Genomic DNA, 17,249 nt, shown 5'->3' on the forward strand with positions numbered 1-17,249 from the left:
AACAGTTTGTTGTTGTTGTTGAGGAAACTGAGGAAAAGAAAATTACCAAATAAGTCAAATGAAGTGAAAATAGACGAATTTTTCTATTTAAACATAACCATAGCTGTTCTGTTTACAAACGCGGGGAAAAAAATTATCCGGTTGCAACTTTTTTGAATATAAAAGATTGTTGCATCCGAACGGGACGAAAAAAAATTCTGGCTACAACGACCATCATCGTTAATATCAATGGCCTCATTTTTATCAACATCACACCATCAACAACAAACATCAACAGTAAAAAAAACCACCACCAACATCACCGCTAAATCTAATATTTAATAAGAAATGAAAAAATTGAATAAATAAAATACCTTGGCCATCAAAAAAAAACTACAAAAAGTTTCATGAACTTCATGAAATTCAAATCAAATAAAAATCTTACCTGGCTGCATCAAAGTCAAGAGCAAGAGAGAGAGAAAAAAAACATACAGGAGAAGATATAGTCACCACCACCACCACATTTGATTATCAGTAATGCAAGGTGTGCAAGGTGTTCGAATTGAGCAACAGCAAAAAAAAAAAAAATGTTCGAATAGAGCAGCAGCAACTCAAATCATACAGGTTGTTTTCGTCTAATGCCAAAATGGTCGTGGTCAGCCGAAAGAAAATAAACTTGTTGTTGTTGTTGATATTCGAGAGTGTATGCATCTTGTTTTATTCGTTCTCGACCATCATCATTACATAAGTTTTTTTTTGATTTGATCAACATTTTAATATAATCAGCAGCAGAAGGCCAAGAAAAACATAACATAACATTATTGACTTGTCGATCATCAACATCAACATCGAAAAAAAAGAAATGATTGTCGAGTTGGACATCTCACATCAACGAATGATTGTGGATTTTTGAATGATCGATTATTATGTGGATAAAGATAGAGTTAACGATAGTGTGTTAGTGAAAGAGCGAAAAAAAGATTCGAATCGAATTTGAATAAATTAATTTTGATTTTTGATTTTTGATTTTTGACCACGTTTGAATTTCTTATCATCATCATCATCTTATCGTTGATTTGATTTGATTTGTGTGTGTTTTTTCTGTTTGTTTTTTTTCTCGTGTTAAAAAGAATTCTGAACCAAATTCTGAAAATGTCGTGATTATCCGTTATTTAACTAATCAAATAATGGATTCGCAACGTAAAAATCAACATAAAAATGAATCATCATCATCATTTTTATCCAAACCAACTGATGAATCAATTTGGATCGATATACAACAGAAAACATTTACCAATTGGGTAAATGAACAACTTAAACCGAATGGTTTATATGTACAAAATTTACAACAAGATTTTTCCAATGGTTTAAAATTAATCGCTCTGGTTGAATGTTTACAAAAACGTCGTTTGAAAAAAGTTCAGAAACCATTAAATCAACATCAATCAATTGAAAATGTACAGATTGCATTGAATGCAATTGCTTCGGATTGTATACGTCTGGTTAATATTGGTAAATATTGATGATGATGCTGATAATGTTATCAATTTTTTTCTTGGTTTATTTATTCTGTTTCTGTTTTTGTTTTGAAGGAAGTACCGATATTGTATCGGGTAATCTAAAATTAATATTAGGTTTATTATGGCAACTAATAACACGTTATCAATTGGGTAAAGCATCAACACCGCCAAAAAAATTAATGCTTTCATGGTTAGAATCAGCTATACCGGATTTGAAGATAAAAAATTTTACAAAAGATTGGAATAATGGTATTGCATTGGCTGCATTATTAGATTTTTGTCAACCAGGTATTTTCGGTGATTGGAGAAAATTATCACCAAAAAATTGTTTAGAAAATTGTCATAAAGCAATGACAATTGCAAAAGCTGAATTTAATATCCCGATGATTATAACAGCTGAAGATCTGAGTAATCCAAATCTGGATGAAAAATCATCATTAACATATCTTTCATATTTTATGAAAGAAAATGGTCCTGGTTATAATCTTGTTATTAATTGGGCAAGACAAATGTTACCAAATATGGATATAAAAAATCTGACTGTAAGTTCTCTGCATTATTCTTTTTTACAATTGAATTTAAATTGAATTCTGTTCCTTAGACTGATTGGAATAGTGGTATATTATTTTGTCAATTACTTTCGGAACTTGGTGCCAATGGAATAAATTTATCCAAACTTAATTCAGATAAAAAATATTGGGAAAATAATTGGTCATTAGCTATTGATTGTTGTCGGCAATTAGCCAGTATTGAACCACCAAATCAATTAAAACCAAAACATTTTTCTGATCCAAATATTGAATATATAAGTATTATGGCTTATTTAACCAAATTGATACATATTTCAAGAAAACAAGATTTATTACGAATAATTGGTGTTAATTTGAATAATGTTTTTGTACAAAAAGAAGCTATATTTAATTTGGAATTACTTTCCGATAATATTGAACTGGAATATATTCGGTCAGAAGTTCATTCATCAACAAATAAACTGGTTACATCGGAAATAACTGTAAATAAATATGGTGGTAATGGGAAATTTGTACCCGTAGAACCTGGTCTACATGAATTGAAAATTTTTTACAAAGATAATCTTGCGACAAAACCATTAAAAATCAAAGTACATCCTGATTTGACAAATGTTATATTTTCTGGTATTGAACCTTGTTCAGTTGGTTCATTAGTTGAAGTTGTTGTAAGTTTTTCGTTTGTTTATTATGATTTCAAATTGATTTTCAATCAAAATAATCTTTATTTTTTCAGATCAATTCAAATGGTGCCGGTTCATCCGATGTTAAAGTAGTTGCCGTATCATCAACCAAACGGGAACTGAATTGTGAACTAATTGAAAAAGATAATTCAATAATTGCAAATTTTATACCGGATGAAATTGGTGAATGGCGTATTGCAATTACTTATTCGGGTGAACATATTAATGGTAGTCCATTTCCATGTTTAGTTTATGATAGTAATCAAGTTATCATTAATTATCATAATAATAATGATCAACAACAACAATTGACAATGATGAATGAAAATATTTTCTTTACAATCGATACACGTAATGCTGGTTGGGGTAAATTGGATATCAAAGTTGTTAATCCTTCAATTGTTAATCAACAACAACCGATACCAATTGAAATTGATGAACGTGGAAATGGTATATATAATGTATCATTTAAACCAGAATCAGCAGGAAAATATTTTCTACATGTAACATTCAATCAACAAGATGTACCAAATTCACCCATTGAAATTGATGTTAATTCATCATCATCGACGATGATTAATGATCTAAATAATCGAATGAAACGTGCTACTTTAGATGAAATATCTTCGATCAATAACAATAATAATAATCATAATGGTAATAATAAACAACCACAACAGCAAATCGAACAAAAACCGATTGAAGTTATTGAAAATCAAGAAATATTTGGTACACAAGTTGGCAAATTGGCACAATTAGAAATCAATAATCTTGATGATCAAACAAATATGTTATCATATTTTGTTAAAGATCCTTTTCAGCAAGAATTACCTGCATTATTAAAACGAATATCATCACCTGGTGGTGGTGGTTCGTATAAATTAGAATTCAAACCATTAATTGTCGGTAGTCATACTGTATTTATCGATCTTGATGATCAACCAATTAAAGGTAGTCCATTCATATGGAATGTTTATGATTGTAGCCAGGTGAAAGTATTTTTTCCCAACACCACTAATAACATAATGATTGGAAATGATGTTCATTTTGAAATTGATACATCAAATGCTGGCCTTGGAAATGTTGAAGTTTTAATTGATAATGGTTCAATTCCTTGTACATTGAAACCATTAAGTAAAACAAGATATTTAGGAATTTTTAAAAGAAAATCAACATCAAATTCAATTATCGATATTAGATTTAATGGTGAAAGTATACCACAATCACCATTCTGTTTAGAAACAATTTTGAACGGAAAACATCAACATAATAATCAAGATGAAGATGATGTTATTGATGGTATAAAATCCAACGGTACATTTCATATTGAATCATTGGAAAATTTTAAAGTTAATCAACAAACATCATTTACAATTAGTGTTAAAAATATGATGATAAATGTTGAAGATTTATCTGTTTCAATATTGGATACAACAATATCCTCGGTAATAAATTATCGTATAATTGAAGAACCGGATAATGTTTATCGTTGTCAATTCACTGCATCAATAGTTGGAACATATCAATTTAAAATATTCTATAAAGATTCAATGATACATACATTTACAGCTAAAGCATATGATATAACGAAAATTACTGTCAGTGATATACCAAAGAAAATCATTTTAGGACAAAAATGTAATATACAAGTTGATGCATCGAATGCAGGTGAAGGACAATTAGAAATTGCTGTAAATGATGGTGAAGTACCTAATCATGTTCAAGTATTAGGTAATGGTAAATGTTTGATAAGTTTTAAACCAGAACAACTTATTGAACATATTGTGGATATTAAATTTAATAATGAAAATATTTTGGGTTGTCCATTTCGTTGTCAAGTGGATGAATTTCCTGATTTAAAATTTGATCTTTCACGTATCGAACTGGTACAGGTCGGTTATCCTGTACAATTTTCAATCGAAAGTAGCCAGTTATTGGAGAAAAATTTTTCAATCATCATTACATCACCATCGAATAAAATTATGCCAGTAAATATTCAACAAGGAAATCCATTATTGTTATGTGAATTTGTACCAAATGAAGTTGGTCCTTATGCTATAAATTTTGAATATTGTTCCAAACTAGTCTTTAATCAGCCATATTTAATTAAAAGTTTTGATCCAACCAAAGTGATTGTTAGTGCACCGGCAAATGGTTGTGTTGGAAAATCAATTCAATTTATTGTTGATGCTATTTATGCTGGTGAAGGTAAGTGCTTTTAATTTGATTTTTTCTGGATTTTTGAAAAATTTCATCTTAATTCGTTATAGGCAATCTTGAAATATCTGTGGTAACAAATGAAAAAAATGTGCCAACACAAGTACAACCAATTGGTGGTGCAAAATTTGGTGTTTGTTTTACACCAACCCAATCGAATGATCATATTGTTTCAATTACATTCAATAATATTGCTGTTAATGGTTTGTGTTGTGTTGTGATTTTTGTTTCCTTTGTTTTTCAATTTTAATTTTGTTTTTAAACTTTCTCTTCAACTCCAAAAAGGCAATCCATTTTTGGTCAATGTCCTACCATCAACCGATAAACCGATTGTAACTGGATCGGCATTATATTTTTCACCAGTCGATCAAATTGCCCGTCTTACAATACATAATGTTGATTCGGAAAATGATATTATAGCCAAAGTACAAGGTAAGAAAACCATTAAAACTTTTAAAAAATTTAAAAACTTTTATCATGATAAAAACTAGATGGAAATAATCAAGTTGTTTCAGCAAACATTATTAAAGATTTACAAAATCAATGTATTCATTTGGAATTTTTGCCTAAAATGCCAGGTTTGTCAATCATAATCATTTTAAAATCTTTCCTTAACAACTTAATCTTATTTTTGTATTATTATTAGGCGAATATAAAGTTCAGCTAAAATATAAAGGCGAACATATACAAGGATCACCATTTATGACAAAAATTTATGATATTAAAAAAATTAAAGTTAAAGATATTCCAAATGAAATTTGTTTAGGAAAAATGGTTACCTTTTTAGGTATGTTTTCTTTCAAACATTGCTATTATTATGTGAATAAATTAAAAATTCTCTTTCCTTTTATTTCTTTTTCGAATGAAAAACAGTTGAAGCAACAAATGCTGGACCAGGAAATCTAGAAGTAATCGTTAATAATGGTAAAGTACCATCAACGCCAAAATCATTGGGACCTAGTTTATATGCAATATCATTTGTACCTACTGATCCGGAAATTCATGGTAAAATTTTTTTTTCTCGAAAAATTTCTCTGAATATTTATCGTTTTTTGTTTTGTTTCTCGTTTTTCTTAGTTATTGAAATAAAATTCAATGGAAAAAATGTTGAAAGTAAGTTTTGAATTTTTTTGTTTTTGTGAAACATTTTTTAATTTTTTTTCGTTATCGTCTCCATTATAGATTCACCATTTCGCTGTAAAATACTTGATGCCGAAAAGGTGATGTTTCAACCGCTGGAAAAAGTTGCCGTGAATAAAGTTGCACAGATTACAGTCGATACAAATGGTGGCCTATTAAATGAAAATTCTATCGTTATTCTAAGTAATTTTTTTAAAAATTTAACATAAATGTTTTATCACTTGATCCATTATCATTATCCATAGGTCCATCACATCAGAATTTAAAACCAATATTATTGGGTGATCATTTGAATGGTTATCAAATACAATTTTGTCCAATTGAAGTTGGTGATCATGCTATTGATATAAAAATTGGTGGAAATTCAATACCTGGTTGTCCATTTTTGGTTAAAGTTTATGATTCGAAAAAAGTTAAAGTTACTGATATAAAAAATGGTTTTGTTGGCAAACCGATTTATTTTTCAATCAATGCAAGTCCAGCTGGTGCTGGAAATTTAGAAATTATTGTTTCATCAAATGGTCGAAATGTACCAAATTATGTACAATCGGAAGGAAATGCAAAATTTCGTGTAAATTTTAAACCAACTGAAGCAACATTACATATGATTAGTTGTAAATTTAATGGTGAACCAGTACCGGGTAGTCCATTTACTGTACAAGTATTTGAAGAAACAAATCCACTTGGAACATTATTTTCTGATTCATCGATCAAAAATATTTCACTGAACAAAGGTGTTGAATTTAGGATAGAAAATCCAAATAATGAAATGAAACAATGTCAGATAATAATAACAACACCAAGTCGTAAAAATATTAATCCAACAATTGAAAAATTACCAAATCATTTCATCATACAATTTAAGCCAACCGAAATTGGACCACATCAAATGATTATTTCATTGGATGGTTTACCTGTTCCTGGTTGCCCGTTTACCTGTAATGTTTATGATGTAAACAAAATCAAACTCGGACAATTAAATAAATGTATCGTACGTAAACCATATACATTTCAAGTTGATGCTTCACAAGCAGGTGAAGGTACATTAGAATTAGTAATATCAACTGATAATAGTTCTGTTCGTGCTGAAGTTCTAATGAAAAGTCGTGGGCTTTATGATGTTACATTTTTACCTCAAGATTGTCGGCCACATTATCTAAATATGACTTTTAATGATGAAGATGTTCCAGGTAGTCCATTTAATATCGATATTATTGATTCACCTGTTTCTCCAACAACAACAACATCATCAACATTAACGACAACAGGTGCACCACTTGTTGAAGATCGAAGATTATTGACTGGACGAACAAATCAAATCAATGTTGTTAATTTTCGTACACAATCATCTACATCGACTGTAAACAATATTCGTGCCATTATTGTCGGGCCAAATAAAACAAAAATATCCGGAACATTAACAAAATTGGATGCAGAAAATTTTAAACTAGAATATTTACCGAAAACAATTGGGAAATATAAGATTGAAATTTTCGAAAATGATAAACATCTTTGGAAAGAACCAATATTTATTGATATAGTTGATCCAAATCAAATACAGGTAACGATGCCAGCAAATCATTGTTTACAAGGAAAAGAATATGAATTTAATGGTAAGTTTATTTATTTATAAAAATGAATTTTTATTTTATAAATATGATTTCATTCCAACAACTTGATAGTTAATACTTCGAAAGCTGGTGAAGGAGAATTATTAGTAAAAATCATTAGTGCTGGTGATAATGATAATGATCGAAAAGAAATTCCATTTAAAATGAAAAATATTGAAACAAAATTATATAGATTTTCATTCATACCTGAAACAGCTAATAATCATCAAATTGAAATCTATTATAATAAATATCCTGTTAATGGATCACCATTTTTAATCAATGTTCAACCACATCTTGAATCAATCATTATCTATGGTGAAGGTTTGAAAACAGCACATTGTAATGAAAGAGCTATATTTTTTATTGAAAGTGAAGATTTATCTGCCAATGATTTTGATATAATTGTCACCGATCCCGTTCGATCACCATTACCAGTAAAATGTTATCAACAAAAAAATGGTTGTCTATTGGTTGAATGGCTGCCGAAAAAAATCGGCTCCCATAAGATTGAAGTATTTCATGGTGATAAACCTGTTATTGGTTCACCATTTATATGTGAAATTTTTGATGCATCAAAAGTAAAAATCGAACCAACCGAATCATCAAGTTTTGTTATTAATAAAAAAATTAATCTACATCGTAAGTTTGATATTTTGATTTTTGAATTTAATCCTTTTTTAACTTTGTGTTTTCTGTTGTTTGAAAATAGTTAATCGAAAAAATGCTGGCTATGCTGAATTAGATGTTACTGTAACAAGTCCATTAGGTCGTCATTTACCTATTGATGTAAAAGGAATGCCAAATGGTGAAGGTGAATTGATTGAATTTGTACCAACAGTACCGGGAAAATATAAAATTGCCATTACATATGGTAATGTTGAAATACCGGATAGTCCGATTACATTTTTTGCACAAGAAAGTATTCTGCCAAAAGTATCGGGTGATGGTTTACGTTGTGGCCAAATTAATGAACCTTGTTGTTTTATTATCGATGCTAAAGATATTTATGGTTCACCTGAAATTAAAATTGATGGTAAATAATAATTTTTTTTTTTTTTTGTTTATTTCGTTTCCTTAATTCAGTTAATTTAACACTATATCTTTGCAAAAACTAATAGGACCTGAAAGTGAAACATCATTTTCAATAGAAAAATGTAATGATATTTATAAAATTACCTATGTTCCATTGGAAATTGGTATATTTGATATAAAAGTATTATGGAATGGCCAGGAAATTCCAGGTAAATTGATTCAAAGTTTTGTTTTGTTCTGTTAATGATTGTTTGTTTTCGTTATTATTTATTGATAAATAGAAAGTCCATTTCATCCACATATTGTCAACATTGAAAAAGTACGATTGATTGGTGGTTGGGAAAACATTTTAGACATTCATAATCGATTAATGTTTTGTATTGGTGAAGAGAAAAAATTAATCTTTGATATAAGTGAAGCCGGAACAGGTTTGTTTGTTTGTTTATTTCATTCAAATCTTTCATTATCTATGTTTTCGATTAGGAAAATTGATGGTTAAAATCAAACATAACAACAACAACAGTTTTGAAGAGTTGCCATTGGAACAAACAGGATCATATAAATATAAAATGTTATTTAAACCAAAATTTTGTGGTAAATTCATTCATTCATAGATAGTTTTTTTTCCTTTTCAATAACCTTGTTTTCTTTATCATTAGGCGAATATGATATCTATGTTTATTTTGAAAATTTTTTACTACCAAAAATGCCTATACATGCTATTGTAAATGAAAATAGTATGGAAGGTGTAACTGTTGTTCTTCGTGGTCATGGTTTGGCTGGTGCTAGAGTTGGTGAAGAAGCTGAAATCGTTATCGATGGAAAAGATGCTGGTGATGGCGAACCAGATGTTACATTAACTGGTGTTAAATCTGATATCAAAGTTAAATTGATTGCTATTGGTCCTCGATTATATAAAGCATTATATGAACCAAGGATTCCAGGAACCTATTTGTTGAATGTTCTTTGGAATCAAAAACAAGTAAAAGGATGTCCATTAAAAGTTCCTATATTACCTAGTTGTGATTCGAAAAGAGTTATCTGTACTGGTGATGGACTTAAAGGTGGTACTATCGGTAAAGAAATTAAAGCATTTATTGATACACGAAGAGCTGGTCCAGGTGAATTAAGTGCACAATGTATTGGTCCAAATAAAGCTGCCATTTGTGAATTATATGATCAAAATGATGGAACATTTACATTATTAATACATCCACAAGAAGGTGGTAAACATACATTAACAATAAAATATGGTGGTCAACATATTATCGGTTAGTTGTTTATATTTTTTTTTATTCATTTAATCAATCAATATAATCGATTAATTAATTAATTAGGATCACCATTTTTAATGCGAATCTATTCGGCACCAGATGCAAGTAAAGTTAGAGTGTTAGGTCCTGGTATCGAACATGGAGTATTGCCAATTTATCAAAGCCATTTTATGTGTGATACTAAAGGTGCCGGTGCTGGCCAATTAACTGTACGAATTCGTGGACCAAAAGGTGCATTCAAAGTTGAAATGCAACGTGAAAGTCAAAAAGATCGAACAATTTATTGTAAATATGATCCAACTGAACCAGGTGATTATAGAATTGAAGTAAAATGGGCTGGCGAACATGTACCTGGATCACCATTTTTTGTTATGATTTTCGATACACAAGATGAATTGAATCGTTTTTTACGTAATGGTTGTAGTAATTCAATGATTTCCCTGCCACCATTAAATGCTATCGAACGTATGGCTGGACCAAATTATTCGGAAGAATGGAAACAAATTTCATGGAAAGGATCTACAGCTGATCTATGATCTAATTCAAATCAAAAAAAAAAGTATTATTATTTTGTTGATAATTTATTCTGAAAAACTAAAAAAAACACGCACTGTAACAATCATTTGAATGATAATATTTTATTTATTTTAATTGAAAAAAATTTAAATTTTTTCCTATTCGATTTTTCCAAAAAGTTTCTCGATTTAATTTGTGAGCCAAAATTTCTGGAAAAGTTTTCTTGACGTAAATATACATGATTAGAATAAATGTATGTTGTGTGTACAAATTGAATTTGATTGTGAAAAATAAATTTTTTCAATAATAACTTTTATATATATATAAATGATTGTTGCCTGAATTCTGATTGTTAATCGATCAATCTAATTAAATTAATCAAGATCATCATCATCATCATCAACATCATGGATCAGACAAAACCACCGACAACTACATCAAACATGAAAAAAATTTTCATCCAACGTGATTATAGTCAAGGAACAAATATTCGTTTTCAGACAAAATATCCAAAAGAATTGATCGAAGATGATGATATTAAAAATAAGGTAACCTTTCATTCATCTATTTATCATGTTTAATGTTTGAATTATTATTTTTTGTTGTTCTAATAAAATAAAAAAAAAGATTGATACTCAAACATTTACGGATTTTATTGTTACATTGAATACAATGTATGAAGAAGCTGAACGTATGAGTACAAAAGTTTGTTTTGAAAGTTGTATGGCTTGTTTAACCGCATATCTTACCTATTTATGTTTCGATACACATTTTGATAAGGTAAACAAACAAAAAAAAACTTTGAAATAAAAATTTAAAAATTGAATGTTTATTGTTTATTCATATAGAGTTTAAAGAAAATATCGGCCTATATTAGTGAACAAAACGATATTGTTTTCCATCCTCGTGGTGTACACATTACCGATCCTATTGAAAGAGGGCTTAGAGTTATTGAGATCTCTATCACAATCAACAATGATTCAAGATGAAATAATTACCATGGATTTGACTCATTTTTTACCCGAAACAATGTTGTAATTATATTTTCTCGTTTCTGGTCCTATTTATTATTGACCACTTTTTTTTTCTTTGAAAATTGTGAAATTTCAATTTTATGTTCTATTTTTCTGTAAATTAAAATATTCTGACCATCCTTTATTCCATTTACATCTGAATATTTTTGTTTGGTTCTTTAAAAAAAAATAATCTCCTAATATTCGCACAAAAATTTCTATAATTTTATTTTTGATTTCCTGATTTATTTTAAAATAAAATTTCATTGTAAAATTAAAAAAAAACATCTATATAATCAAGAATCAAAATTAGAGAAATGAATAGCGTTCGCTTAAAAAATGCTCCCTTAAGTTTGACTTTTAAGGAAAGCGTGCGCAAATCACTCGTAGAAAAATATGATCATCAAAAACTTTTTGGATTTCGATTTATTTACAGACTGCCATATTATGAGACCAAAAAAAACAATTTTTGATAATCAAACAATCAATTAATCAACTATTTAAAAAAAGTACAGTACATCGATATAATTTGAAAAAAGAAGAAAATCACATTTCATCAAGAAAAAAAATGAATAATAAGAATTAACAATGTGTATGTGTGTCACTAATGATTTCTTTGAAGTAATTTAAAAAAAAATTTAAAAATTAGAGTGATGAAAAATGCGTTATCGAAATTATCTAATACAAAATAATCATTATCAAATGTGTGTGTATTTGTGATTGTGGTGTATGTATGTGAAACAAAACAAAACAAAAACAAACAGATTCTGTTGAAACTCTGCTGTATTAGATTTGCATATTTTTGGTCCGGAAATTATTGATATCAGTGTATTTTGATTGATTGATTGATTTTTTTTTCTTCTTTTCAGTTTCAACTTTTTCCATCGAAACTAAATTTTTTCAAAATAGATGATGCAGCACCACCTGATCCTTGTTTTTGTGATGGTGATGCATTTTTAGTCTTATTATTTGTTTTGTTTGATGTTTGTGAATTAATATTCTTATTAATGTTATTATTATTTGTTATTGCATTCGAATCTTTATTATTATTATTATTATTTGTTTTATTGAATGATAAGATAGCTTGATGAGGAAGAACTGGCTTAATTGAAGGTTTATTTGGCGGTATCGGTGGTGGTGTTGGTCTTGGACCGGTCAATGGTTTTTTTACCATTGTTCCGGTTGTCGATATCGATGATAATGATGATGATGTTGTCATTGTTGTTGTCGCTGTTGTTGTTACAGATGTTGTTATTGTTGTTGTTTTGGCAGAATTTTCATAAAACATTACTGTTTGTTTGACAGATGTATCCAATGAAACCGATTTGGAAGATAATTTCTTATGATTATCATCATTATTATCATTATCATTAAGATTACTATTTATATTTTCAGCTGCTATTGATGCCAATGATTTACAATGATGATTTGATGATTGATGTTGTTTAGGTTGTGGCACAGGTATCGATGGCGGTGGTAATATCGTATTATTATTATTAAGATTCGTATCTTGTTGTGTATGTTGAATACTTTTGGTCGACGATCCGACAGTTGTTGTCCTCGTTGTTATGGTATCACCACTAGGAACCATTGTTTTATTATTATTAGCTGCTATCAATGGAATTGGTTGAGCAACACTAGCTTTTGGATGAAATACTGGATTAACGGAAGAAAGTGATTGAACTTTTGGACCAACTGGTGTTGTTGTTACAATCGATGAACGAACACCTTCACCAAGATTCCATTTTTCTTGATCAATATTATTATTATTATTGGTAATCGATTTTGATCCTTTACCAATCAATTGAGCTTGTAAAGATTCAATCATATTACGTAAACGTTCATTTTCTGTTGTTAATGAAATATTTTTTTGTTCACTTGCTTGTAATTGTTGCTGAAATTCTTGTCGTTCTTTTTCAAAATCATTTAAATATTTTTCCAATTCAGCTTCCATTTGTAATGATCGCTTACTTTCATCTTCAAGACCTTCGACCATTTCGATCATTTTACTTTTTTCAATGTTAAGTGCTTGTTCCAATTGTTCATTTTGATGTTTTTCATCAATCAATTTTAAAATTAATTGTTTACGTTCATGTAATAATGATAGAATTATTTGTTTCATATTATCTTTTGTTTCATTTAATTGTTGATTTAATTCTTCGATTTTCTTTTCTTGTTTTAGACGATCATAATTTGGATCAAAATTGGAATCATTATTATTTTTAAATTGATCATTTTTTCTTCGTTCCACTGCAAGTTCATTGAGCATTAATTCATATTGATTTTCTAAAAATTTCAAATGTTCATTCGTTTTTATATATAATCGATGTTGATTATTGATTAGATTTTCCAATTGAAATGTTTTAATATTATATAATGATAATGTTTTTGTATAATCCAATGATGATGATGGTTCATAAATGGCTAATGATGAATCACGTGATAATGCAATCAATGGATCGGATGAGTATTTTATTGTTTGTTCAGCAGTCATTAATTCAGTTTGATTATTCGGTGTACAATTATCAATTTGTTTGGTCATACGAAAACCACTGATTGGTTGTATCGAACGTATTGGATTCAATAGCCGTTTTATTTGCTCGGATTTTAATACAGCTATTGCAATTTCACGTGCCTGTAATTCACCTTCAAGCATTGATACTAATTTAAGTAGATCAGGTCTACTTAAATCAAGTTTTGAATTACGCTAGAAAAAAAATTCAAATCAGATATTTTTCTCACACAAACAAAAAAAAAAAACAATTTATAATTACTTTCAATGTTTGATTGAAAAAAGACATGGTTGTAGAGTTTGTGTTGTCTAATCAAAAATTAAATTGAATTGGATTTTTCGTATATGGCCTTCCGAACGTTCGATGAATGGAAATGAAATGAAATGAATGGGATGTTGACATACAAACAAACAAACAAAATTTAAGAAGAAAGAAAAAAAACGTAAAACACATATGAAAAAAATAATAAACATAAAGTAAACAGAAGAAAAAAAAACAATTTTTTGTTGTTGTTTTTTGGTTGGTGGTTTAGATGGATCCTATCATGATGATGATGATGATGATGATGGGTCACATGAATGAGAATAATGTCGTTGTTGTTGTTTTTGATGAAAAAACAATAAAATTGTATGGAACAGAATCCATCACCATCATCTTTATTACAGAATGCAAAATATTTTTTTTGTGGTGTATATATTGACGGATGACAATATCACAATTCACAATTTTCAGTCATTGAAGAAGAAGAGGAAAAAAATTGAGCTCAATATCTATTCCCCCCTTATTCTATTCTATTCTAAATGTTGATGATATACATTTGTTTGGCCCCTCCCATTTTGTTCCAACATTTATGAACAGGATCGATTTTTTTTATTGTTGAAGTTTTTTTTCCAATTAAAAGATGGCAGTGTAAAACAGATCAAAAATTAAAAAAAACACATGGTCGATGCTCGAAGGAAGAACCAAACAGAATTCCACGTTTGATAAAATTATTTTTTATTGAATCTTTTTGAAGAATTTCAAATTATAACTTTAAAAATGACTAAAGGATTTCATAGTAAGTTTTTGATGTCAATATTAGAGAAAAACTAAAGATTTTTTTTTACTTTGCAGAAAAACCAAGCAAACGAATCCCTGCCAAACGGCGATATAAAGTTGAAAAAAGAGTTCGTGATCATAATCGTAAATTACGAAAAGAATTGAAAAAGAAAACATCGACAAGAAATAAACGTCGAGATCCTGGAATACCGAATAGTTTACCATTTAAAGAACAAATCTTAAATGAAATTCAAGAACACAAAAAAATTGCCGAAGAACAAAAAGAGCTACAGAAATTACAATTGAAAAAAATTCGTCAAGCCAAACAACAGGAAACCGATGAAGATCGACGTAAACGTGATTTCGAAACATTATTATTGAATGCTGAAAAAAGAGCTGCCGATTTTGAAAATAAAACCGCAGTTGAAGAATATTTAATCAATAAAAATTCCGATTTATCAAATACAAAATCATTTTATAAAGATGTTGAAAAAGTTCTCGAATCATCCGATATAATTATCGAAGTTATTGATGCACGTGATCCACTTGGTACACGTTGTTTTGAAATTGAAGAAATCATCGCAAAAAATCATCCGGATAAAAAAATTATTTTATTAATGAACAAATGTGATTTGATACCCAAAACAAATCTAATTAAATGGTTAAAATATCTGAGAAATTATTTTATTACAGTACCATTTAAATCTTGTACACAAAATCAATCAAAAAATCTAAGTACAAGTAAAGTAAATATACTGTACAGTTCAGATGAATTGATGAAATCAAATAAATGTCTTGGTTTGGATTTTCTAATGAAAATTTTAAATAATTATTGTCATAATCGAAATGTTAAAACATCAATAATGATCGGTATTGTTGGTTATCCAAATGTTGGAAAATCAAGTGTTATTAATAGTTTAAAACGTACATATGTTTGTAATGTTGGTCCAACACCCGGATTAACACGTTCAATGCAAACTGTATCGTTGGATAAAAAGATTAAATTAATTGATTCACCGGGTATTGTTTTTGCTAAAAATTCTTCTGGTAGCAGTTCATCCACGACCACAAATGCATCAATATTAGCTTTACGTAATGCAATCAATATTGATAAATTAGATGATCCAATATTACCGGTTCGAGCTATTTTGAATCGTATAAATCCAAAAGATTTATCTCGAATTTATGGCCTAACCGAATTCGAAACGGTTGAAGAATTTTTAAGATTAATTGCTAAACGTTTTGGAAAAATTAATAAAGGTGGTCGACTAAATCTAGAATCATCGGCCAAAAAAATTTTACAAGATTGGAATGCAGGAAAATTAAAATATTATACAATACCACCGGAAGAATTGAATTCAACAATTCAATTAAAATTTGTTGATAAATTAACGGAAAAAGAATTTACTGTCGATCAAATGTCCGAAGAAACCTATGAACAAATGATGGATGAAAATTTAGAACAATTTAACTTACGATCAGAAAATGATGAAGATTCTATTGCAATCAAAACATTGATTCAAATCGATGATGATGATGATCAAGATGTTTGTATGGAAACATCATCATCGGTTAAAAAGATGATGACCAATTCGAACGATAACGATGATGATGATGTTGAAATGAAAGAATCAGTATCGGGTATGCAATTGAATAAAAATATTCGAACACAATTTAAACGAATGAAAAAACAGCGTAAAAAAGATTCAAAATTATCGAATCAATTGGAAAAGATTAATCTTGAACATGCGGAGGATGAGGATTATGAATTTGATGATTATTTTTAGAAAATTTTTTTGTTATAAAAATTTAAATAAAATTTTCTTTTTTTGGAAAAGATTTGTTTTTTTGGTTGATTGAAACGAATTTTAATCAATTGAATTCTGATGGTGCTAAAATTTTATTTTATTTCTTTTGTTTGTTCTAAATCAATGTAACCACCATCTGAATCCAATCGATTATGATTCGTTTTTGGTTTTTTTTGATGGAAAAAAAAAGATTAATTCTCCATCCATCCATCATTGAATGAATCGGTTTGGTTTGACATTCGGTTATGAAGTGAGGAAGTGATGATGAAAACTAATTTTTCATTTCAAGAATACCATAATAACAGTACATTATATGACAAACACGGCAAAAAAGTTTTGTTTGTTTTCATGTTTTGTCATTCTAATTTTTTCTTCA

The 17,249-nt window shown here is 28.7% G+C and overlaps 4 protein-coding genes across 4 annotated transcripts; 3 read left to right on the top strand and 1 right to left on the bottom strand.

The window, feature by feature from the left end:
- The first annotated feature begins 48 nt into the window (after positions 1-48).
- On the top strand, positions 49-10,662 carry jbug (filamin-type immunoglobulin domains fbug). Its single transcript, XM_027342571.2, has 19 exons — positions 49-1,491; positions 1,572-2,041; positions 2,101-2,694; positions 2,763-4,917; positions 4,980-5,129; positions 5,212-5,358; positions 5,418-5,504; positions 5,573-5,713; positions 5,800-5,931; positions 6,004-6,039; positions 6,109-6,249; positions 6,312-7,679; positions 7,749-8,318; positions 8,389-8,712; positions 8,798-8,920; positions 8,993-9,139; positions 9,195-9,305; positions 9,371-9,982; positions 10,049-10,662. Exons 1-19 carry the CDS (start codon positions 1,167-1,169, stop codon positions 10,519-10,521), a joined length of 8,106 nt encoding a protein of 2,701 aa, XP_027198372.2. The 5' UTR covers positions 49-1,166; the 3' UTR covers positions 10,522-10,662.
- A 108-nt stretch (positions 10,663-10,770) lies between these two features.
- LOC113792660 (golgin subfamily A member 7) lies at positions 10,771-11,668 on the top strand. Its single transcript, XM_027342575.2, has 3 exons — positions 10,771-11,049; positions 11,129-11,281; positions 11,350-11,668. Exons 1-3 carry the CDS (start codon positions 10,909-10,911, stop codon positions 11,488-11,490), a joined length of 435 nt encoding a protein of 144 aa, XP_027198376.2. The 5' UTR covers positions 10,771-10,908; the 3' UTR covers positions 11,491-11,668.
- Positions 11,669-11,925: 257 nt separating this feature from the next.
- On the bottom strand, positions 11,926-14,821 carry LOC113792657 (uncharacterized). Its single transcript, XM_027342572.2, has 2 exons — positions 14,289-14,821; positions 11,926-14,221 (listed from the first exon to the last, which is right to left on the bottom strand). The coding sequence occupies exons 1-2, from the start codon at positions 14,313-14,315 to the stop codon at positions 12,386-12,388; spliced, it is 1,863 nt and encodes a 620-aa protein (XP_027198373.2). The 5' UTR covers positions 14,316-14,821; the 3' UTR covers positions 11,926-12,385.
- A 107-nt stretch (positions 14,822-14,928) lies between these two features.
- On the top strand, positions 14,929-16,902 carry Ns1 (Nucleostemin 1). Its single transcript, XM_027342573.2, has 2 exons — positions 14,929-15,084; positions 15,141-16,902. Exons 1-2 carry the CDS (start codon positions 15,066-15,068, stop codon positions 16,850-16,852), a joined length of 1,731 nt encoding a protein of 576 aa, XP_027198374.2. The 5' UTR covers positions 14,929-15,065; the 3' UTR covers positions 16,853-16,902.
- The last annotated feature ends 347 nt before the right edge of the window (positions 16,903-17,249 follow it).

Source organism: Dermatophagoides pteronyssinus, unplaced genomic scaffold (genome assembly GCF_027571235.1).
Source record: "Dermatophagoides pteronyssinus isolate colony J.1.1.1.1 unplaced genomic scaffold, Derpt_VIB-CSIC_2022.12 sq0006, whole genome shotgun sequence".
Lineage (NCBI taxonomy): Eukaryota > Metazoa > Arthropoda > Arachnida > Sarcoptiformes > Pyroglyphidae > Dermatophagoides > Dermatophagoides pteronyssinus.